The sequence below is a fragment of the Budorcas taxicolor genome, chromosome 19 (assembly GCF_023091745.1).
Source record: "Budorcas taxicolor isolate Tak-1 chromosome 19, Takin1.1, whole genome shotgun sequence".
In the NCBI taxonomy this organism is placed as follows: Eukaryota; Metazoa; Chordata; class Mammalia; order Artiodactyla; family Bovidae; genus Budorcas; species Budorcas taxicolor.
The window spans coordinates 54,274,091-54,298,000 of NC_068928.1; the positions used below are offsets into that span (position 1 = coordinate 54,274,091).

General features: G+C 51.2%; 1 protein-coding gene across 1 annotated transcript in view; it reads right to left on the reverse strand.

Annotated features, from left to right (window-relative positions):
• Positions 1 to 11,112: 11,112 nt before the first annotated feature.
• The window catches only part of MGAT5B (alpha-1,6-mannosylglycoprotein 6-beta-N-acetylglucosaminyltransferase B), a 66,427-nt gene continuing 53,629 nt past the window's right edge, over positions 11,113 to 23,910 (reverse strand). The window contains exons 14-19 of the mRNA XM_052658242.1: positions 19,492 to 19,647; positions 18,337 to 18,483; positions 18,037 to 18,153; positions 12,369 to 12,443; positions 11,732 to 11,988; positions 11,113 to 11,311 (exon numbers count right to left, since the gene is read on the reverse strand). Of these exons, the coding sequence (XP_052514202.1) occupies positions 11,113 to 11,311; positions 11,732 to 11,988; positions 12,369 to 12,443; positions 18,037 to 18,153; positions 18,337 to 18,483; positions 19,492 to 19,647 (951 nt within the window). The remainder of the gene's footprint in view (positions 11,312 to 11,731; positions 11,989 to 12,368; positions 12,444 to 18,036; positions 18,154 to 18,336; positions 18,484 to 19,491; positions 19,648 to 23,910) is intronic.

A 23,910-nucleotide genomic window follows, 5' to 3' on the forward strand; every position in this document is an offset into this window, starting at 1 on the left:
TAATTGTGGTTACCAGAATAATGCCCCCACCCCACCAAAGATGTCCATGTTCTAATCCCCAGAACATGTTTCGTCATGTGTTGATTAATTTTATGTGTCAACTTCACAGGGCCACAGTGCGCAGATATGTGGTTAAACATATTCTGGATGTTTCTGTGAGGGTTTTGGGATGAGATTAACATTTAAGCAGATGGACTTTGAATAAAGCAGATTGCCCTCCCTAAAATGGGTAGGCATTACCTAACCCGTTGAAAGCCTGAATAGTACAAAAGACTGAGCTCCCCTAGGAGAAAATTCTGCCTTCAGGCTTGAACTGCAACATCAGCTCTTCCCTGGGTCTCCAGACAGGTGGTCCACCTCAGACTTCATACCATCCAGTCTCCATAATCATACGAGCCAATGTCTTAAATCTCTTTTGCTATATGTACCTACCCTGCATATATACACACATACACACCTGCCTCTCTGGAGAACTCAAATATGCATGGCAAGGGAGAAGACGGGAGAATTACAGTTGCAGATGGAATTAAGGTTGCTAATCAGGAGTCAAAGTCAGCGAGATTGTCCTGGATAATCCACAAGGGCACAATGGAACCACAAGAGGGGCAGGAGGGTCAGTGTCCAAGTGATGAGATGTGACAAGAACTTGACCAGCCATTGACAGCTTTGAGGATGTAGAGGGGTCACAAACCAAGGAATGCAGGCAACCTCCAGGAGGAGGAAAAGGCAGGAACAGATTCTTTCCCAGAATCTCTAGAAGGGACGCAGCCTTGCTGACACCTTGATTTTAGCCATGAGACCCATCTCCAACTTTGACCTCCAGAGTTGTAAACTGATACATTGGTGGTGTTTTATGCCACTAAGTTTGTGGTCATCTGTTACAGCAGCCGTGGGAAACTAATCCCAGTATGTTTTGTCCACAGTTAACTAAAAGATGCTCCTAAAGCTCAGAGAAGCGGGCTGTCCAGGTTGCCATAGTGATGAGCATCAAAGGGGTTTGAGCCCGGGGGTGTCTGATTCCAAAGCCCAAGTTCTTTGTTCTGTCTCATGAGAAAAGCCACTCTTGAAATATAAATGCCCTTGGGGTATTTATACAACTTAGTTCTACTTCAGCTTAAGTAACTGGAAAGTTTTCTTTACAGAAAATAAACCACCACAAAAGTCAATGTCCAGGTGAAGGCACAGCTGAGCTTGCGAGGATGGAACCTGCCCCCTCTACAGGGTGGGGTGGCCCAAATGAAGCTGGATATGAAGACTCCCAGGTGGTCAGTGGAAGCATGCAGACTTTAAGTCTATGAGGCCAAGGGGCGTTTCCAAGCCCTGCACCAAGAGGCTTGGATATCGACCCCTCCCTGGAAGCTGAAGGCGTGGCCTGTGGTTTGAGGTCGGGGGGAAAGCAACCTCTTAAGGCCCATAGCTTCAAAACAAATTACCTGTCCCAGGGCAAGGAGATGAGGAAGAGGCTGGTCTGTTTTCCTGGAAGAGGCCTCGTGAAATACGAGGAGATGCCGGCCAAGCACTTTCCAGAAAACATCATCAAAGGCAAGAAGCCCGGTGAGTCCCATTCCCCAGGCCTTGGGTGCCTGTGCCCAAGACATGGGCACTAGATAGGAGAACATGTATCTCTTGGGTCAAACGCCGCACCAAGCACTTAGGTTGGTTGCAAAAGTTTGTTGAATGAATGAGTGACAGGGAACAAGATAGAAAACGAGAATGCCAACTTTAGACAAGACGCGGAATTCACAGTCTCTACCCACCCCTCCATCCCCACCTTCTAAGGACCCCAGAACTGGTGCCTAAGAGAGGGCTTCCGGAGGTCCGAGGCAGGGGCTAGGGCAAGGGTATCAAGCATCCTGGGGTGTCTCGCCTGGGTCCAAGGAGCCCCCACACGGCCCAGCCCCCCAGCTGCAGTTTTCTCCAGAATCACCCGTCTCCAGAGCCCCATATTCAAATAAGCACAGAAGTTGAGCCTGGGCTATATTTAGCAGAGTCAGAGACGATCTAAGGCTGAATCGAGCAGAGCTGACCTGGAAGTCGGGCTCGAGCGACAGCACCCCTCCCACTGGATGACGCTGCCAGGTGCCCTGAGAGCCGGCGTTTGGGGGTTTGTCGGGGGAGAACCAGCATGATCCACAGCCTGTCTGCATGCCTGGGCACCAGCGTTGTTTCTCCTTTGAGAGCTTTTACCGAGTCAGCACCACAGTTTTATGAGAAAAGATGGACTGGGCTGTGTTCTGGGGCCGACAGCCTGGCCAGGGAGCCATCCTGCTTGTGACCGAGGGCATCTGGCTCCGGCCTCTGGGCCGGTAACCTCTCGCTCCTGTTATTATCTTTAAAAGCAGCAGCAATCTGACCCCTTGTGTATTAGTTTCCTGCGGTTGCTGTAATCAATTATCACAAACTGCACGGCTTAAAACAGCAGAAAATTTTTCCCTCACAGTTCTGGAGGTTAGAAGGCTGAGCTGAAGAAGGTGTTGGCAGGGCCAAGCTCCCTCCAAAGGCTCTAGGAAAAATACTTCCCCTGCCTCTTCCAGCTTCCTGTGTTGCACGCATGCTTGGTGTTCCGTGCTTTGTAGCTACATTGCTCTAATCTCTGCTCTGTCTCTGTGTGGCTTTCTCCCCTGTGTGTGTCTGTGTCCAGACTTCCCTCTTTCCTAAGGACTCTGGGCCCATCCTAATTCGATATGACCTCATCTTAATTACATCTATGAAGCCTTTCCTGATAACATTCACAGGCACCAGGGTTGGACTTTGATACATCTGGGGTGGGGAGGAGCATACAGTTCAACTGTGACACCATCCACCTCCTTCTACCCAAGGACAGCATCACCCCCCACCCCCCTCTCCAGCAACCGTGGCGAAGAGAAGGCCCTCCAGGCGGAGGTCGAATATGTGGTTCAGCTGCGGGCTGGGTGCCGCTCTCAGGAGCCTAACTGATCTCACCGGCCAGGTATCTGGAGGCAGACCTCAGCCTTCACAGCCCATTTACTCAACACCCACCTCATCGCACTCACTGCATCCCGGGTCGTACCTGCCTCACCTCCTTTCATCCTCAACTCCCCTGTGTGCTGGGATCATTTTCCTCGGATTACCCAGGAGGACACAGAAGGAGAATAAGGTGAGCCCCGTGGTGGCAGGTTGGGTGTCCGGAAGCCAGCCCGGGCCTGTCTCGGCTCTTGTAAGAGCTGGAACGGGGGCTTTCACCTCCGTCTTCCCTTCCAAGCTGGGGGACAGGGGGCTGTACAGGTGGAGCCTGGGGGAGAGCAGGAGGGGCCTCTCCCTAGCACAGTCCTGACACGACCCCCCCCCCCCACCTCCACTTAAGGGGATGTTGTGACCACTTTAAAGGTAACTAGACAAGATGCTAGAGGAACCAGTGTGACCGCAGGGCAGAAAGAAGTTGAAATGTGGGCCTTTTTCTCCTGAGACTTTACCGTTCCCTGGGCTCATCTCCCCAGACATGACAGGAGGAACGTGTGGGGTTCTGGGGTGGGGGGACTTTGAGTCAGCCAAAGAAAGGGGGTGTGCCTGTGGTGCCAGGACATGGGGGAGGCAAATTCGCCAGCCCCAGCCCCAGGTTAGAGGGTCCCTGATGACCAGGAGGAGGAACGGGAGGCAGGAGTGCCTCCCAGCCCTCTGCAGAGACCAGAGGAGACCCCGACCCCTCGGCAGCCCTCCTGCCTCCCCGGTTCTTGGCAAGCGCGCTGGTCAGTAGTCTCCCTGACTCTCCCTCCTGCCCTTGAACTCAGGGTTCGGTCTGGGAGCCAGCTGAGGCCTGTGTGCGCTCTTGGCCCCAAGCCCGGGCTGGACCCAGTCTCTTCCCTCCTCACTCCCAGGCTTGGCAGCCTCCAGAGCCCTGGGCTGTAGGAAGGAGCGGCTCTGGGTGTGGAGACTGCAGGGGGTGGGGGTGGAGGGGGTGTAAGCCTTTAAATGAGGCCTCCTCCAGCACCCTCAACCTAGCCCAGATTCTGAGAACAGAGCTGAAGCTTGAGGGAGCAGAGCGGAGCCATCCAGGCATGATGGGGAGGGCCGTGATTCACGTTGGATGCATATTAGAAACACCAAAGGAGGTTCTCAGGCCTGCGCATCACCCAGAGATTTTGGTTTAATTAGTCTGAGTGCATCCTGCCTGTGAGGATGGCTAACACTCCCCACGGAGGACTGGGACCCCCCCCACGCCTGTGGCCACTCTGTGCCTGTTTCAGCAGGGGTGGGGTGAAGCAAAGGGTGGCCAGCTTCGGTTTTAGGGAGGAAGGGCCCCCTTAAAACTAGCATTTGGCCTTATATTGGGGTTGCGGTTTCTTCCCAGGGCCTGGCTTCTTTCTCCTGCCGCTCACCTGCCCTTCTAGCTTCACCTGCCACCTCACATTAAGATTTTAAGAGAATTCAAATGTCGGCTCCCATACAAAAAACTCTCAAAACTTACAAAACTTAACAATAAGAAAGCAACCGGAGTTTAGAAATGGGCAAGAGACCTGATCAGACACCTCGCCAAGAAGATATATACCGATGGCCAGTAAGCATATGAAAAGATGCTCCACATCCTATGTTATCAGGGGATTGCAACTAAGACCCTATTAATAATGAGTAAAACACCTTCCCTACTCCAGTATTCTTGGCTGGGAAATCCCACAGACAGAGGAGCCTGGCGGTCTCACAGTCCATGGGGTCACAAAGAGTGGGACACAACTGAGCGACTAAACAGCAACCCAGTTGGTCTAGACCAGTGGTTTGCAACATGTGGCCATTATCTTGGTCAAGTTCCCAAGCCCCACCCTAGACAGACTGAATCAGAAACTCGGTGGGGTGAGAGCAGCCTGGGCTTTAATAAGCTCCAAGTCAGATGGCTCTGGTGCTGCCAGAGTTTGAGAACCACTGGCCTAGAACAGGGCTTCTTACCTTGGTTCTGCCGACGTTCCAGGCCGGATGGTTCGCGTTGCTGGGGCCCGTCCTGTGCACTGCAAGAGGCTGACGCACGTCCCTGTCCTCTACCCACTGATTTCCGGTAGCAGGCCACTCCCCCAGCCTGGGTGTGACTGTCAAACATCTCCAGACAGGGCCAGTTGGCGTCTGGGGAGCTCATTGTCCCTGTTGAGAACTAGGGGAGCATCTCAAACACAGAACTATGCAAAACCATGAATACATCCTGTGACTTGGGCACCATGCTGGGCTATCCCTCTATTGGGTCATTTGATCCTCACTTTAAGGCAAATTGTGTCCATCTCACTGCTTACAAGCTGTGTGACCTTGAGCAAGTTACTTAAACTCTCTGTTGCCTCTGTTTTCTCAACTGTCAAATGAGGGATAACTCAGTTCACTTCAGTCGCTCAGTCATGTCCAACTCTTTGCAACCCCATGGACTGCAGCATGCCAGGCTTCTCTGTCCATCACCAGCTCCCAGAGCTTGCTCAAACCATGTCCATTGAGTCAGTGATGTCATCCAACCATCTCATCCTCTGTTGTCCTCTTCTCTTCCTGACTTCAATCTTTCCCAGCATCCGGGTCTTTTCCATTAAGTCAGCTCTTTGCATCAGGGGGCCAAAGTATTCAGGAGCGTCAGCTGGGGGATAACTAGTGCCTACCGAATAGGATGGCCAAGGACATAAAATGACAAATTGTGTACCAAACTCTCAGCATGGTGTCTGAAGCACAATAAATAGCCAGGAAATACTGGTCTTTTTTTTCCTAAATTGAAGTCTAGCTCATTTACAATACTATATTTGTTTCAAGTGTACGGCAAAAGGATTCAGTTATATATATATATATTTAAGATTTTCTATTACAGATTATTACAAGATGTTGTTATTCTCTGTACTGTACAGTAAATCCTTATTATCTATTTATGTTATGTGTGTGCAGGCTAAGTTGCTTTAGTCATGTCTGCTCTTGTGACCCTATGAACCATAGGGTCATAGCTCTTCTGTCTATGGGAGTCTCTAAGCAAGAATACTGGAGTGGGTTGCCATGCCCTCCTCCAGGGGATCTTCCCAACCCAGGGATCAAACCTCTGTCCCCTTTATGGGGAGGCGATTCTTTACCACTAGCGCCATCTGGGTAGCAGTGTGTATCTGTTAACTTCATACTCCTAATTTCTCTCTCCTCTATCCTTTCCCTGTTGGTAACCACAAGTTTCTTTGTCTCTTTCAATTTTGTAAACAAATTCATTTTTATTATTTTTAAATACATGTAAGTGACATCATATACACCACGTCTAATGGGATGTATGTGTGGATTTTGTATCTTGTTGATGTGGTGTATCACATTTGTGTATGTTGAATCATCCTTGCAACTCTGGAATGAAGCCAACTTGATCATGGCCTATGATCCTTTTTATATATCGCTGGGTTCATTTGCTAATATTTTGTTGAGGAGTTTTATACCTATATTCATCAAAGATATTGGCCTATAAATTTCTTTTCTGGTGTTTTTGTCTGGTTTTGGCATTAGGGTGACTGTGGTTTCATAGAATGACTTTGGGAGTGTTTCCCCCTCTTCAGTCTTTTGGAATAGTATGAGGATTGGTGTAAATTCTTTGTATGTTTTTTTAGAATTCTCCAGTGAAACCATCCGGTCCTGGACTTTTGTTTACAGGGAGTTTTTTGTTTTATTAAATTACAAATTCTATCTCACTTCTAGAAGTCAGTCTGTTCAAATTATCTGTTTCTTCTTGACTTAATTTTGTCAGGCTGTATGTTTTTAGAAACTTGCCCGTTTCTTCTAGGTTGTCCAATTTGTTGACATATAAATGTTTATAGTGTTTTCTTATGATTTTATTTCTGCAAGATCAGTCGTCATTTCTCCTCTTTCATTTCTCATTCTGTTTATTTGAGTTCTCTCTGTTTTCTTGTTGCTGAACCTGGCTAGAAGGTCATCAATTTTTTTTATCCTTCCATAAAAACCTTATTGATCTTCTGTCCATCTAGTCAAGACTATGGTTTTGATGTGAGACTTGAACTACAAAGAAAGCTGAGCACCGAAGAATTGATGCTTTTGAACTGTGGTGTTGGAGAAGACTCTTGAGAGTCCCTTGAACTGCAAGGAGATCCAACCAGTCCATTCTAAAGGAGATCAGTCCTGGGTGTTCATTGGAAGGTTTGATGTTGAAGCTGAAACTCCAATACTTTGGCCACCTGATGCAAAGAACTGACTCATTTGAAAAGACCCTGATGCTGGGAAAGATTGGGGGCAGGAGAAGGGGACGACAGAGGATGAGATGGTTGGATGACATCACCGACTCAGTGGACATGGGTTTGGGTGGACTCCGGGAGTTGGTGATGGACAGGGAGGCCTGGTGTGCTGCAGTTCATGGGGTCGCAAAGAGTTGGACACAACTGAGCAACTGAACTGAACTGATCTTCTGTTTGCTTTTTTTAAAATCTCTATTTCATTTATTTACTCTCTAATCTTTATTATTTCCTTCATTCTGCTCACTTTGGGGCTTTTGTTCTTCTTTTTCTAAGTTCTTTTAGGTGGTAGATTAGGTTATTTGAGATTTTTCTTGTTTCTTGAGGAAGGCCTGTATCTCTATGAACGTCCCTCTTACAACTGCTTTAGTTGCATCCCATAGGTTTTTGTTTTCATTGTCATTTGTCTCGAAGTATTTTCTGGTTTCCTGTTTGATTTCATTGTCAGCCCATTATTTTTTAGTAGCATGTCGCTTAGTCTCCATGTAATCTCTTTTTCTCTCATTTTTCTTTCAGTGGTTGATTTCTAGTTTCATACGATTGTGGTCAGAAAAGATGCTTGAAATAATTCCTATTCTCTTAAATTTGTTGAGGCTTATTTTGTATTATACCTTGTGGCCTATCCTAGAGAATATTCCATGAGCACTGGAAAAGGAAAGAAATGATTTATTTATGGCTGTGCTGGGTCTTTGTTGCTGCTTGCAGGGCCTGTTCTTCTCTGCGGTGGCTTCTCTTCTTGCAGAACACAGGCTCTAGGGCACATGGGCTTGAGTTGTTTTGATGCATGGCCTCAGTAGTTCCCACACAGGCTTAGCTGCCTTGCAGCATGTGGGATCTTCCTATATCAGGGATCAAACCCATGTTCCCTGCACTGGCAGGCAGATTCTTAACCACTGGACCACCAGGAAGGTCCCCATATTATGTCTTTTGAGAGCATTTAGTCCATTGACGTTGAAAATAGTTATTGACAAGTGTGTATTTATTGCCATTTCAAACCTTGTTTTCTAGTTGACTTCATAGTTCTTCTTTATTCTTTTGCTTTAGTGTCCTGATGGTTTTCTCTTGTATTGGGCTTGAGTTCTTTCTTTCTAGTTTTTTTGTGATTCTTTTGTATGTTTTTGCTCTCTGGTAACCCTGCGTAGACTGTGTGAATCCAATATTTTCGGTGTGAGGGCTGTTTTTGATGTGGGTGCCTGCTACGTCTTTCCTCGGGGTGGGCTGGCCATTGTCCTCTTGATGGGGAGTATGTTTGGTGTTGGGGAGACCAGAGCCTACACTGGATGTTGGGTGGGGCAGCCTCTTTGCTCTGTGGTTGTCACAGCCCTGTTGGGGGCAGGGTCTGTTCCCCGGTCATTGGAATAATAAACCCCAGATCTGGCTTTAAGCTGCAATGTGAGGTAGGTAGAAGTGAAGTGCTCCTACTGGGAAGAAACCCTTGTGTACTCCTCCTCAGGGGCTGTCCACAGGGGACAGGAAATTCAGAGATGCTGCCCACTACCTGATGTGCATACCAACGAAGTCTGTTGCTGCTGGACCCGTCCTGGACTCGCCTCTGCCGAGGGAACACTGATAACTGGCTCAGATGTCAGCCCTGCCCCTCTCACAAAGCCCACGGCCACTGTAGCCATGCTCTGTCTGAGCAAACTGACAGTGGAGGGTCCTATGGCAGACTCAGGGCCCATCTTATATGTATTAACAATGGTGGCCTAGACGACATTTGGGCTGTTTCTGCACAGCTCAATCGAGCCTTCTCCCTGGGTCCATCAGCTGAAACCCCATCTACTGCACACCCTGCACATACTGGCAGGAGTGTGTTTCAGGTTGGGAAGTACAGCGATGTGACAGCTGTCAGTGCTGGTCTCTTTCTGCCCTGCCTGGCAGCAAGGCAGTACCTGCACAGTCCTCTTGAGCAAAGACCAAGCCATTCCAGCTCCTTGTCTGCCCAGTAGGCCTCCAAATGGCAAAGGAGGTTTCCAGGATGAGGGACCCGTTCCTTTTTCACAGCTCCCTCCCAGGGGTCCAGATTCCATCCTGGTTTTTTTTCCCCCTGTCCTACCCAGTTACATGGGGATCTTTCTTGCAGCTTTGGTTGTGAAGGATCTTCTGTCAGCTTTCAGCTGGTTTTCTGTGAGAATTGTTCCACGTGTACATGTATTTTTGATGTGTTCGTTGAGATGAACTCATCTTTTTCCCCTGCTGTCTTGACCTCCCTCCCCTAGTCAGTCATCTTATCACGATCCAGCTCAGAGATTCTCATCAAAATGCATTTCTATTCTCTGACCTCACAGCAACCACAGCCAGCAGAGGCCAGACCCAGGCGGACAGAACTGGGTACAGCCTGCTGGTCAAGCAGAGTCCCTAAAGTCACAGTGCTGGGGTGGTTAGAGTGGCCCATGGACTTCTGACACCTGTAGGGATTTCATCTGAGCAGCCTGACACAGCATCAACCTTGTAGATGGAGTGACAATGTGCAGGAGGGGCCCACGGGCCCCAGATATCTGCCCCCTACCCTGGGTGTTCACACTCCACTCCTCCTCCAGGCCCGGGCATCCCAGGAAAAGGATGAGAAATAGCACAACTCCTCCTCTGCACCTCACATCCCAATAAAATATTTATTATTTCAAGAAATAAATCTTTAAAAAAAGAGAGAGAAAAGAGTGTCTCTATTGCTTTCCCCCGACAGGTCAGGTCCTTGGTGGCTACTGAGTTTCTGTGGCCACAGGGGCCACCCAGGCCGAGAGGACTCTCTGATGGGAGGTGTCCACCCTCAGGCCCACAGCAGAGCTAGTCCCCCCTCTCTGGACTCAGCGCCCTGTGGCTGCCTCCGCAAAAGGGTGGAGGGGCAGGCCTAGGTGGGTGGGGCAGGTTGCCAGAAAGGGAGTGGGATTAAAAATCAACTGGGGTGGGGTGGCAGTGTTTCTGAAGTCCTGGTCTTTTTCCTCAAGCAGGGCTCTGGGCTCAGGGTGAAGGGGAAGGCATGCCACACAAAGATGGATGGACAGCTGGATCCAGAGGAGGTCTGAGGCTGGAGGAAGCTGGAGGTAGGGACGCAGATGCAGCATTGATGGGGTGGGAGGGCACAACGGGGTAGCAGGCCTGGGGAGCCAGGAAATAGGCCAGGTGTGCTGTGGGGCTGAAGGTCCATCCCAAGCCTACGAAAGATGCTTGGGGGATGGGGCAGGGCCTGAGGCTTTGGAAGCAAGTCCACGGTCTGGAGTTGCAGTCATGCTGGGGGAGGTTTCAGGAAATGCCCAAAGTGAAGAGAGTTGGAACAAGCAAGAGGGAGACAATTCAACCCAGGGTCCAGGTGGTCCCTGCAGCCTCTGACTGTAGTCCCCAAATGTGGAGGGGAGAAGGAATTTGGGAAAGCTAATAGGAGGCATAAACAGGGTCTCCCAGCCTGGCCTTCCCTTAGGCCCCACACCCTTTCTGCCCACATTGCAAACAGCTCCAGAGGGACAACGTTGACCCCTCACACATCACTCCCCACTCTGTGGACCGTTCAATGGGCCATCGAGCAAGCATCACCCCGCTTCCTCTGTTGTATACCCAGAGGGCCCCTCCTGGTCCCAAGAAGGACAAGAGCCCTCTCTCCATCTGGTTCAGATCTGGTCTTGCACAGAGCAAGGGGCCTCTGACCACCTGCTCCTGGGTCATTCAGTGGGACGCTTGCACCAACCCCCAGCTGCTTGGCCACTGGGCTGCCATGTGTCCCTGGGAGGAGCACGAGGAGCCTGCCGAGGGTGGGCACCAGGTGCTTGGCAGAGTCTCCCCCCTCCCTAGACCTACGCACCAATCTGCCCTGCCCACGTCCCGGTCAAGGAAGAAGGCTTCAGTTCGGGGGCGTTGAGGGGAGGGAGGGTCACTGGAGCTCGGAATCTGCTGGTGCTTTCTCCTGCAGTAGGGAGGGCCAGCCGGGTGGTCACCCTCACAGACAGTCCTGGCACAAGGCCACCTGGCCCTTGCGGAAGTCTCGGCAGGGGCAGAGCCGCCGATATTTCGTGCTGGCGCCGGCGCAGCTGAAGAGCAGAGGTTCCTTCTGCAGGAAGCACTCCTGGCCGGGCTGGGCGAAGGCCGGGTACAGGTGGTTCATCTCTGACTCAATGCCATCGCAGGGCACCTGCAGCCTGGGTGGGCACCACCGGAGGCAGTCACTCAGTGGACACTGCCCATTCCCCCTGCCCCAGCCCACCCATTCCAGACCCAGGGATGTTTCTAGGAGGCGCTGGGAGAAATGCTGGGTGGGCAGCTCCTGACAGTGGGCAGAAGGGCAGGGCCACAGGCTGACGCATCAGGAGGAATCAGGCAGTTTCTGCGGCTTGGACCTAGAAGATGCCCAGACAGGCTGGGCAGGGGTCTGAGGCTTTGCCGAGGGTGTAGAGCTGCAATGTGGAAACCTGCCTGGAAGGTCCCTTCCAGATCCTTCCTCTCTGGGAAGCACTGAGTCCCCCTCACCCTTGCTGGCAGGCCAGGGGGCAAGGCGGTCAAGGGAGTGAGGGGCTACAGGTGAGGTCAGCTGGGCCAGGTCAGGCAGGGGGCTCACTCACTTCTGGAAGGCGTCCTGGCTGTTGAGGAAGGGGAAAAACGAGGGCTCGCAGATCAGCCCGTGGTCCAGGCAGGCGTCCGTGCAGGCCCTCCCCGTGGCAGCCAGCCAGGCCCGGAGAGAGTGCGCTGGGGGCCAGGCCCCCGGGGCTAAGCTGGTGTTGCGGGCCCATTCGAGATGGGTGGCATTGGGAGCCAGGATGAAGGGGCTTTGCGGGGCTCGGGCCCCAGGTGGGGCAGGAGCCGGGTCTACACAAAAGTCCTGCCGGGAGGAAAGCAGAGTTAGGAGGAAAATAGGGGTGCCTCTCTCCCGCCGACTCAACCTACTCCCTACTTCCCCCTCACTTGCTACCAAACTTTTAAACAGCTTTATAATAAAATGAAAAATAAAAGTCTTTGCATTTCCATGCTATGATATGGAGGCTGGGACGCTAGAGCTGGGGGTCCAGGAGAGGGGCGCTCCAGGCCTGGTCGCTGAGTAGTACTGTTGGCCCCCCAACAGTCCAGCTCCACCCTCCACAGGGAAGGAAACAGGCTGGAGAAAGACTGGGGGTTTAAAGCACCCTGCACCCCAGGCAGAGGTGGGTCCTCAGACTCTGGAGCCGTCCCACCCCAGAGACAGAGAGTGGGGGACCCACGCACCTGGTGCTGGATGTAGGCATGGATTCGCTCCAGCATCCCCTCACACGTGTACTCGTAGGGCAGGTAGGGGTCCACCTGTGGGAGAGACAGGCAGACACATGGGTCAGGAGAAACCCTGGGGCTCCCCAGACCTGGCCGCTCAGCTCTGGGAGCAGAGATCTGGGGGCTCAGGCATCCTGCACCCAGCGAGCCGACCACTCCATCCACTCAAATGCCCTGCTCCCCAGTGCACCCCGCAGTGGCCCCCAGGGGCTCAGGACAGCTCATCTCTCCTTGGTTCCTTTCCTGCTACACCAAGTTTTTCCTCTTTCCCTAAAGCTCATTGTTCCATCTCCACTTGGGCTGTGATGTCTGCTCTTTCCGAGCCAACCCCTGGATTCATCCTCTCCTTCCCAGGTGGCTCAGTGGTAAAGAATCCACTGGCAGGAGACATGAGTTCGATCCCTGGGTCAGGAAGTTCATCTGGAGGAGGAAATGACAACTTTCGCTAGTATTCTTTGCTTCCCTGGTGGCTCAGCTCAGCTGGTATAGAATCTGCCTGCAACACAGGAGACCCTGGTTTGATTCTTGGGTCGAAAAGTTCCTCCGGAGACGGGATAGGCTACCCACTCCAGTATTCTTGGGCTTCCCTGCTGGCTCAGTAAAGAAATCTGCCCACAATGCGGGAGATCTGGGTTCGATCCCTGGGTTGGGAAGGTGCCCTGAAGGAGGGCATGGCAACCCACTTCAGTCTTCTTGCCTGGAGAATCCCCATGGACAGAGAAGCCTGGTGGGCTACAGGCCACGGGGTCACCAAGAGTCAGACACGACAGTGACGAAGCACAGCATAGCTTAGATGTCACCTCCTCCAGGAAGCAGACCCAGAGTACCACCTCCTGTTTAACTCCTGTTAAAAGACCACTTTCCTTGGCCCCCACCCGAGGCTTCCCCAGTGTAGAACTGGCTCCTGTGTCATCATTTCTGATGTGTCCCTTGTCTGCCTCAGGTTAGAAGCCCCATGCACTCTGGGACCATGACTTGTTCACCATCGAATCCCTGATGCCTCACCCACTGCCCGGAATACAGTCCTCACTGGGGAAGTAGTCATAGGACGGAAGAGCATCCCAGCTCTGCCTGTGTCCTGCCCAAGATGTGGAAGGTTCATGCAAAGAAACCCAAAGCATCTCTCAGCCTGATGGAATGAGATCACATCTGTGAAGCTTCCTGCCCAGATCAGGCACCTGGGAGCTCCATGAACTAGGTGCCCCAAATGGAGGCCACACACCGTCCATCTAAATATCAAAGTTACAGAGCAGCGCACACTGGGGCTGATGGGAGCAGATGGATTTGGCAGCTGGGGCCCGAGAAGTGAAGGGAACAGAGAGAGGAAGTGATGAGGCACCTGCCTCCCGGGAGTGGGGACCCCCGCCCCTCCTCCACTCTTCTCGCCTGGCCAGCCCTGCCCTGTTTACACCAGCCCCCAGTGGCCCAGCACACAGCCGGCTTGGAGGGAAGATCGGCCAGGTGGGCAGGAGGCAACAGCAGGCTGACCTGGGAGATGGTCCATCTCAGACTCAGAGAAAGATCTGTTTTAGCCTTCAACACGCATGCCCCACTCCCCACGCGTGTGTGGGGGGCACCACACCCAGCCAGCCCACCTCCTGTTAATGCCATTTCCCAGCCAGCAGCGCCAGAAATCAGGTAGCTTCAGCCCTGGTAGTGAAATCTTGCAGGTCTGCTCAAGGCCACACTCCCCCCGCACCTGCCCTTCCTCATCATCAGAGGTGGGTGGAGTCAGAGCCCAATCCTGCCTCCAGGAGACCCCACCTCGAGGGGCTGCAGGCCCATCCTGAGCCCTCTGGCCAGGACATGCCTGACATCAAGCTGAGGAGGGTCTTGGGAAGCGGCAGCTGCCACCAGGACCGAGTCTCGGGACAAGACCCCTCCCATCTGACCTTGCCCCAGTCCTCACGTCACCTGCACTGTGAGCTGGAGTCCTTAATCCAGGGGTAGTTCCGGGGTCCCAGAGAATCCCCCGGGTCCACACCCAGCCACGTCCTTCACAGCCCATCGACCAGCACAGCTTTTCAGCCCTGAGCTCTGCACAGTCAGTCCCAGCCTGAGCTGCTGGCCGCTGAGGCCCCCGTCGCCAGCTGCTGCCCTAGCAGTTCCCCAGTCGCCTCGGCTACGAGGCTTCAAGTCCTGGTTTTAAATAAACCCCCCGGAGAAGAGACTTCCCCTCCAAATGTCACTGCCTGCTCTAGCAGCAGCCGCCGAGTTATCCCCCTCGTGGTTTGAAGCCCATCACGCGGTGATTCAAAGCTGCAGCCCCCCCTGAATGAGGGGACCTTTCAGAGCAGCCACGTCCCACCTGCCGCGAATCTCCCACCGGACGAGCCAGCCTGCCTGGAAATTACCCCCATTAGGTCTAATTACAGGTGTGCACAGCGATCCGTCTCACAGGATGGCAGGTGCTGGTCCTGCTGGAATTACCGGCCTGTGATAATGAGAACGGCAGGCAGGGAGAAAGCAGGCGTCCCTCCCCCTACCTCCCTGGCCCTCCTTTCCCTCCCCTCACCTCGAATGGCCTCACCCTGGACAGAGAGATGCTTGAAGGGCAAACCCACGGAGGCTGAAAGACCTGAAAAGAGCCCCCACTTGGAGCCTCCTCGCTGCCTGTTGGGGGGGCAGTGGCAGGCAAAGGGTGGGGGCTGCCAGGCTGATGCCTCAGGTCCCTCTCGGCCCCTTCCCCTCCCTCTCCCTGCAAAAGGCCCCACCACTCGCAGAAGAAGCTGTGTCCCCTGATGGCGGCCCTCATTCGCTCTCTGAGCTTCTGCCAGCTGTCTCTGTTTTCTAAACTAGGATGATCAGATTTACCCAGGGGGCTTGTTTAGAATGCAGACTCCAGTCCAAGTTCGATGCATGAAACAGGGCACCCAAAGCCGGTGATCTGGGACAACCCAGAGGGATGGGATGGGGAGGGAGGTAGGAGGATGGGGGTCAGGATGGGGGACACATGTACACCCGTGGCTGATTCATGTCAATGTATGGCAAAAACCACCACAATATTGTAAAGTAATTAGCCTCCAATTAAAATAAACAAATTAAAAAAAAAAAGTAAAACACAGACTCCAAGCCACACTAGTCCTTTGAAATCTGAAGCCAGGGACAGGCCCAAGAGTCTGCCTTTTAAACCCCTTCTAGGCATTGCATTAACTGGGAGGTGGGGTAGGAGTGGGGGTGGTTAAAGGCAGAGGGGCCTCGGGCTAGTTTGGAGTCCAGCTGCGAGAGTCAGCCTGGTGAATCTGCAATACCTTAGTTCCTGGACCCTTATGTTCCTGTGATTTTTAATTAACTAATTAACACAATTAAACAGATGTTCATGTTTTTTAAAAATCAAGAGAAAACAAGGCAAAGGAAGTTTTCCTCTGACCCCAGATGCCCAGACCCTTCCCGGGGGCAGCCACGTTATCAGTTTCTTGTGTGTCCAACCAGAAATAACGTTTGAATAGATGAACGGGCTCACATGCACAGACTACCCCCACCCCCCATTTTTAGGTCTGCAGCTGGGAACACCACGTCCACAGGGCTGGGATCTCACTCACTGAGTTTCTCTCAAGGGAGAGATCCTGGAGGTGGGGCCAGGCCTTCGGCCTGGAGGTGGACAAAAGCCTTCAGAGGTCCCTCTCTCACCCCCGCCTCTGCCCCCACCTCTGGGTGGAAGCATCGGATGATTGCTTTGGCAAGGGGTGGGCAGAGGGAACAGGAAGAAGGTGGGGGGTTTCCTCCAGGATAGCACCCATCCCCATACCTTCCGTGGAGGTGCCTGTTCAGACCAGTGTTGAGAGCTGACTCCCTCCTGCACCCCCCACCCATCCAGCGATGGATGGAGCTGGGGGAGGAACACCTCGGTTTCCTCATTTCTCAGGACAATTTGGGATCTGAGTACCCCGCCTCTCAGAGGTCCCCGCTAGCATTGGGCACCAGGTGACTGCAGGCAGGGGTAACCTCCATAACACACCCTGACTCACTGTCACTCTAGAACCTTCCTTCTTGGGATAACCCCCCCCCCCCCAAATAAACTACTTGTAGTCAAACCCCTGTCTGGGGTCAGCTCCTGGAAGAACCCAGTCTCAGTCTGTGACCTGGAGGAACTCCCAACAGAGGAGGATTTGCTTAAGTGGATGCTTCAGAAGGGGGCGGAGGGCTCTCCCCGCACCACTGATGGAGGGTCCTGAAGTTCACTTCACAGGTCAACCTGGCCATGTCCGCTACAACTGGAGGTGTGCCTAGGCAGTAACATGGCAGTTTCCTTGGCACTTTCTCTAAAGAAACAATCACACCCGCTCAGGAGGGAAGGACGAGGGTATAGTGGGTAGAGGCAGGGAGTGGGTGCGGGAGGCAGGGACTCTCTGGGGTCATTTGCTGAGAGGGTGGGCTAAGTGGGGAGAGGGCTGAGTGGGAGGGACTGATCCATGGGAGGCAGGAGGATGTTAAAAAAATGCCAACCTGGCAGTCCAATGGTTAGGACATGGGATTCAATCCTTGTTCAGGGAACTAAGATCCCACAAGCCACATGGTGTGGCCCCCCGCCGCAGAAAAAGAAAAAACAAAGAAACAAACACAAACCGGCCTGTAGTCAGGACAACCAGGCAGAACTCTGGACCCAGAGCTAAGCATTTAAGACCATAGCGGGATCTATGCCTGTTGGCCTCTGCCCCGAGGCTAGCAGGGCCCCCAGCTCCCCAGGCAGCTGGGCATCCTCCTGGGCATGGCTCTCCCTTGTAGAGCCCCTGCTCCACATGCTCTCTGACTCTACCACAAGCCCACCCTGAGCTGCACATCCCCCCAGGGAGGGGACACTCAATGAACGAACAACGTGGTATTGGGCAGGGAAGAGGACCCAGCAGGAGTGGTTGCTTTGGCTCAGCTTGGGGTCTGAGCTACCCTAAGAAGTGGGTCCAGAGGGACTGTGGCAAGCAGAAACCCCCCACCCCCAACCCGTTCACACAGTCTGACCTCTTCTCTATATACAGGGATCATGAGAGCACACAGGGAGCTCTCAGATGCCAAAGGTGCCAGCAGAGGAGGTGAGCTGCACAAGCCCCTCCCTGCCCCCTCCCATACACAAGTGCATCCCCCCCGCACCCCATACACACCAACACTTACTTGATGGAGGAAACACAAATGCTCCACCCACTTGCTACCCAAAGGTGGCGCCACCAATGCCACCACAGATCTGGTTTGAAAGGCAGGGCTTCAGCCCCACCCAACCTGCTAAATCAACCTGTGCTTTAATAAGATCCCAGGTGATCTGGGTGCACTGAGATGTGCTGCCCAAGGCCACAGAGACACCAAGAGTCCAAAAAACCTTCACGCATTCATCCTGGAAACCACTCTGCACCTAACTTGTGCTAACAGGGCCTGGCCTCCTAAGACATTCAATTAGTGATTCTGGATCCAGGGCTGCCATGTAAGGTTGTGCAGGCTGCCCACTGCACAAAAGCAGATTTCCGCCTCCACTTCCTCGACACACATGCACACATCCAAGTTGGCGAGTGGGGCCCCTGCACAAATTTGCCAATCCAGGCCTGCAAGTCTGAATTCACCAAGAGGAGCATCTTTTTCCAATTATAGCAAAGACCCAAAGTATAGGATATTGGCGGTCCTGACTGGATCCGAGCCTCACCTGGGTTGTCATGATGGCCTGGATGGCTGCTTCAAACTCCTCTGAGTTGTTGTAGTCGACGGTCCACACGTGGGGCTTGCCAATGAAGTTCTCTGCATAGGGATGCTGGGAGAATACCTACCCAGGGCACAGAGACAGGCGGCTCCTCCCTGTGCTTCCAAGCTGGGCTGGGCGAAGGGGAGGTGCCCCCACCCATCTGGGCCATCTCTCCTTCACCCCAGGCTTCAGTCTTCCCCTTCCAGGAACTTCGGGGTCCCATCTCAGAGCCCCTGGATGTGGGCTCAAGCCCTTCCCACTCACCTCTCTGGAGGTGGGCTTGCCCCGGAAGAACTCATGGTTGAGGGAGCTGTGGGGCGGGCTGAACCGGGACTGCAGGAAGACACAGCCATTGGCGATGGCCTCCAAGGGGGCAGGGCCCTCATAGGGAAAGCCAAACCCTATGAAGAGCTGCAGAACCAAGGAGGCATGGTGATCAGGGAAGGTTGGGTATCACAGCCCAGGAGCCCCAAGAAGTTGAGGGTGAGGCTGGGGTCAGGACATTCACAGGAGGCAACTGGGGCAGTAGAGAGCACAGGCCAGCTGTGTGCCTTTGCCCCTGTGAAATGAGGAGTTCTAATTAGGTAATATCAATGGCTTCTTCCTGCTCCAAAGACTATGATTTGGTGAGAAAAAGAGAAGAACAAGGGTTCCCAAGCTTACAAGGCTTCAGGCCACTCCTACAGTTGACCTCAAAGGATAGCTTTACTCACTCACCCAAAAGACATTCAGCACCTGACTTGCACTAGGAGGGGTGCTCATAGGGTTGGCCCCTGGAAGATGATATAAGTGATTCTGAATCTGGGGTTGCCATGTAAGGTTGTTTGGGTTGTTCACTGCAAAAAGGTATCCTCTTTCCACCCCAACATATACACACCACACATACCCAAGATGCCTAAGGAAAGGAGCTATGGTCAGATTAGGAAAGGACCTAGCAGCTGGAAAGAGTCCCTCCAGGTTCAGCTGACACTTCAAGAGCCCACAGCAGGATCATGCTCCAAGGACACAGTTCAGGGACTTCCAATAGCAGTCAGATGGAACTCTAGCCTGGCTGCTCCCCCTCCTTTTGCCCCTGGCCTGTCTTTCTACCCACTCAGTGGTTCTGAAATCCACGCCTGACCCAGAAGTCGGCTGGACTGGTGTTAAGGGGCAGCAGGCGGGAAGCCCAACTCTTTTTTCCCATCACTGAACCCCATTCAGCTCTCTTTCCCTGATGGGTATCCCTATCTCTAATCCTGGCTCCAACCAGCACCTAGGAGGCCTGGACACAAGGTTCAGGGCAGCAGAGTGTGCTGGGGCATGTCCGCATGTAGAAAGGGGCATGAGTGACAGTGCCAGATGTGGCAAGCATGTACGGGCAGCCTCCTGGGCGTCTATGGCCGGGCCGGGGGTGAGGATGGAGGAGGGGGTGGGGCTCACTTTGGCCTTGCGCAGCAGCTGCTGGAACTCAGGCTGTGGCAAGAGGCCGTGGTTCTTCACAAAGGCCGGGACTTCGGGGGGCCGCTGGCTCTCGTAGTACACGGTGCCGTGGATCTCCATGTACTTGTTCAGAATGCTCAAGAACTTCTCCTTCCCCTGGAAGAGGAGGAGGAAGAGATGGGGGCCTTGCTCTGACCAGAGATGGCAGAGCCCACTGAAGATACATCACTGGTCGGGAAGTCAGAAAACATGGGCCCAGTGTCAGGTTGGTCCCTAATCAGCTGTGTGACCTTGAAGACACCTCCTCTCCTCTCTGGACCTCAATTTCTTTATCTGTGAGTTGCAGAGGTTGGACTAGACCAGGGGCCCTAGGCCTGTTTAGCCATGGACCTGTTGTCTTCCATGTCTCCCATAGAAACCAACATCCAATTGCATCCAAAAGTTTGTATAGTCAAAGCTATGGCTTTTCCAGTAGTCATGTATGGATGTGAGATTTGGACCATAAAGAAGGCTAAGCACCGAAAAACTGATGCTTTTGAATTATAGTGCTGGAGAAGACCCTTGAGAGCCCTGGGACAGCAAGGAGATCAAACTAGTCGATCCAAAAGGAAATCAATGTTGAATATTCACTGGAAGGACTGATGCTGAAGCTGAAGCTCCAATACTTTGGCCATCTGATGAGAAGAGCTGATTCACTGGAAAAGACACTGATGATGGGAAAGATTGAGGGCAGGAGGAGAAGGGGACAACAGAGGATGAGATGGTTGAATGGCACCATCAACTCAATGGACATGAGTTTGAGCAGGAGACAGTAAGGACAGGGGAGCCTGGCGTGCTGCAGTTCATGGGGTCACAAAGAGTCGGACACTCTTAGTGACTGAACAGCAAATGGAGGTACTTGGCCTCCTCTGAACCCTGATGACCTCTGAGGACCTCTGCAGAGGTGTGCAGCATGGGCGAGTAGATCACACCTCAGCGCCTGGGCACCCATCTGACCGTATGGCCCAGGTTCTGAGCTGGGAGCTGCAGTCAGTGTAGGACCTCAGTAGGAATAAGCATGGGATTGGCTGCTGGGTTCTATTTTTTAGAGTTTTTTTGAGGCTTACAGAAGAAGGGAAGGGATAAGTTGAAGGGAAAGTAGCTACAAGATCATGAATCAGGGTGGGGCTTGGAGTTCTTTTCAGGGATAGTTGGTTCCCAGCAGATCAATGGGTCAGAGGAAAAGAACCCATGGTTCCCCCTGTCCTACCAGCCAGCATGAAGTCAGACCACCAGAAGCTCCAGCCCAGGTTTAGTTTATAAACCACAGCTCTTGAAGAATGTTATCAACAAATATTAAAATAATTAACAATTCACATTTTGAAACTCAAAGTGCATAAGTTTTTCACAAAGAGGCCTTCCGCTTTGGGTAATGCAGATCAGCCCTGTCTCTGAGAACGATCAGGAAAGACAGGGAAAACACCTAAGATGGCCCTTAAAATCTAACAAAGAATGAAAAATTATGAGGCCAAGACCTGGGAGAAAGAGGAAAAGAGATTGTTGAGGCCAGTGTTGGGTTTGGTTTTCCTCCTGGGGGGCCCACCCACTGATTCCAAGGGCAGGATCTAGGCAGCTGAGCAGACCTGGGAGATGAAAGTCTAAGTTCAAGGCCTGCTAAAGATGGGAACCGTTGATGGAAACTACACTTTATGTTGGAATTCTGAGGAATTACATCACAGATGAAAGGGTAGACCAGAACTAGAAACACTCTTGCTGCTGCTGCTGCTGCTGCTGCTAAGTCGCTTCAGTCATGTCTGACTCTGTGCGACCCCATACCCTGGGATTCTCCAGGCAACAACACTGGAGTTGGTTGCTATTTCCTTCTCCAGTGCATAAAAGTGAAAAGTGAAAGTGAAGTTGCTCAGTAGTGTCCAACTCCTAGCGACCCCCTGGACTATAGCCCACCAGGCTCCTCCGTCCATGGGATTTTCCAGGCAAGAGTAACAGAGGCTAAATTCTTTTAAAATGGTCTCAATCACTATCACTGATTAAGGTGATCTACGGGACTTCCCTGGTGGTCCAGTGGTTAAGAATCCACTCTTCCAGTGCAGGGGATGTAGGTTCAATCCTTGATTGGGGAACTAAGATCCTATATGCCATTCAGTTCAGTTGCTCAGTCATGTCCGACTCTTTGCGAGCCCATGAATCGCAGCATGCCAGGCCTCCCTGTCCATCACCATCTCCTGGAGTTCACTCAGACTCACATCCATCGAGTCTGTGATGCCATCCAGCCATCTCATCCTCTGTCGTCCCCTTCTCCTCTTGCCCCTAATCCCTCCCAGCATCAGAGTCTTTTCTAATGAGTCAACTCGTTGCATGAGGTGGCCAAAGTACTGGAGCTTCAGCTTTAGCATCATTCCTTCCAAAGAAATCCCAGGGTTGATCTCCTTCAGAATGGACTGGTTGGATCTCCTTGCAGTCCAAGGGACTCTCAAGAGTCTTCTCCAACACCACAGTTCAAAAGCATCAATTCTTCGGTGCTCAGCCTTCTTCACAGTCCAACTCTCACATCCATACATGACTACAGGAAAAACCAAAGCATGGCCAAAAAAATTTTTTTAAAAAAAGGCAATCTGGGATTGCAAGGGGCTCTGTTCTAAGCCAACAATAAAAGAAAATCCTCTCTGGAGGAAGAGAACATTATTCTTGACCTCAAATTATCCATATGATTTTTCATATTCACTTTCTAGAACCACCCCTAACTCAAAAAGAAAAAAGAAAAAAAAGGAACCAATGAAATCCCAATCAAAATCCCAGCAGGCATTTTTATAGAAATTGACAAACTAATTCTAAAACTCATTTGGAAATGTTGGAAATGCAAGGACCTAGAACAGACAAAATAACTTTGAAAAAGACAAAGAAAGTGAGCAGATTTATCTCGAGACTTATTACAAAGCTACAGTAATCAAGACTGTGATGCTGGCATCTAGTTAGACAGATAGATCAATAGAACAGAAGAGAGAGTCCAAAAATAGACCCACACACATGGGGTCAATTGATTTCTGACAAAGATGCAAAGACATTTCAGTGGAGGAAGGGACTGTCTTTTCAACAAATGGTCACGGATCACTCGATAACCATATGCAAAAAAAAAAAAAAAAGGAAAGGAAAGGGGAAGAAAATACAAATTAAAAAAAAAGTTTTTAAAGGAAAGGGGAAAAAGTACTTCAATCCATACTTCATATCATATATAAAAGTTAATTCAAAATGGATCACAGGGACTTCCCTGGTTGTCCAGCGGTTAAGACTCTGACTTCTAATGCAGGGAGTGGGGTTCAATCCTTGGTCAGGGAACTAACATCCCACAAGCTGTGCAGCTTGGCCAAATTTTTTAAAAAGGAGAGACGTTGGGGCAGAAGCAATATTTAAAGAAATGGTAGCTGAGAATTTTCTTAAATTAGTGAAAGTTCAAACTACAGAGCCAAGAAGACCTACAAACTCCATGTAGGATAAAAAACAAAACAAACAACAATGAAAACCACTGAGGCTTATTTTAGTGAAACTACTGAAAACCAAATAAATAGAAGCCTGAAAAGCAGGCAAAGGAAAACACACACACACAAATTACCTTTAAAGGAACAATAAGACCCACACTGACTTGTCAGCAGAAATGATGGAGGGCAGAGGACAAGCTAGAATTTGTCCATGATGACCATAAACCACTAAGACATTTTTAGAAAAATCAAAAACAGAGCAAACCCAGACTAGGGTGTTTCCTTCTCGAGAAGGACAATGATCCTAAACGGAATCTCAGTGATGTAGGAAGGAACACAAATCAATAAAAAGGACAGATGTGAGTAAATGTAAATAAACACTGACTTTATAAAACCACAGGAATACTAATATATTGTGTGGTAGAAAATATTTGGACAGTATTAAAATACCATAACAGCATATCAGCTGGGGAGAATAGAAATAAAACCTTTAAAGATTCTTTTACAACCCCATAAAAGCTTTAAAGTACTGATTTATATTAGGCTTTGATAAGTCAAGGATGTATGTTATAACCTTTACAGTAGCGTAAAGAATACAAAAATATTAAGGAAATCAGAACCAAAAGAATATGAGAACATAATTAGCTAAAGGAAGCTGGATTTTAAAAAGTATATCAATGTAAAAGAAGATAAGAACTGAGGGGGGGAAAACATGGAATGGCTGAGAAAAAGAAAAAGAGGACTTCCCTGGTGGTTCAGTGGTTAAGAATACGCCTGCCAAAGCAGGAGACACGGGTTCGATCCCGGGTCCGGGAAAATTCCACATGCCCCAGGGCAACCACGCCTGCCTCCTGCAACTAGAGAAAGCCCTTGCGAAGCAACAAAGACACAGCCAAAAATAAATAAATACATACATAAATTTTTTTAAAACAGAAAAGAAAAAAGA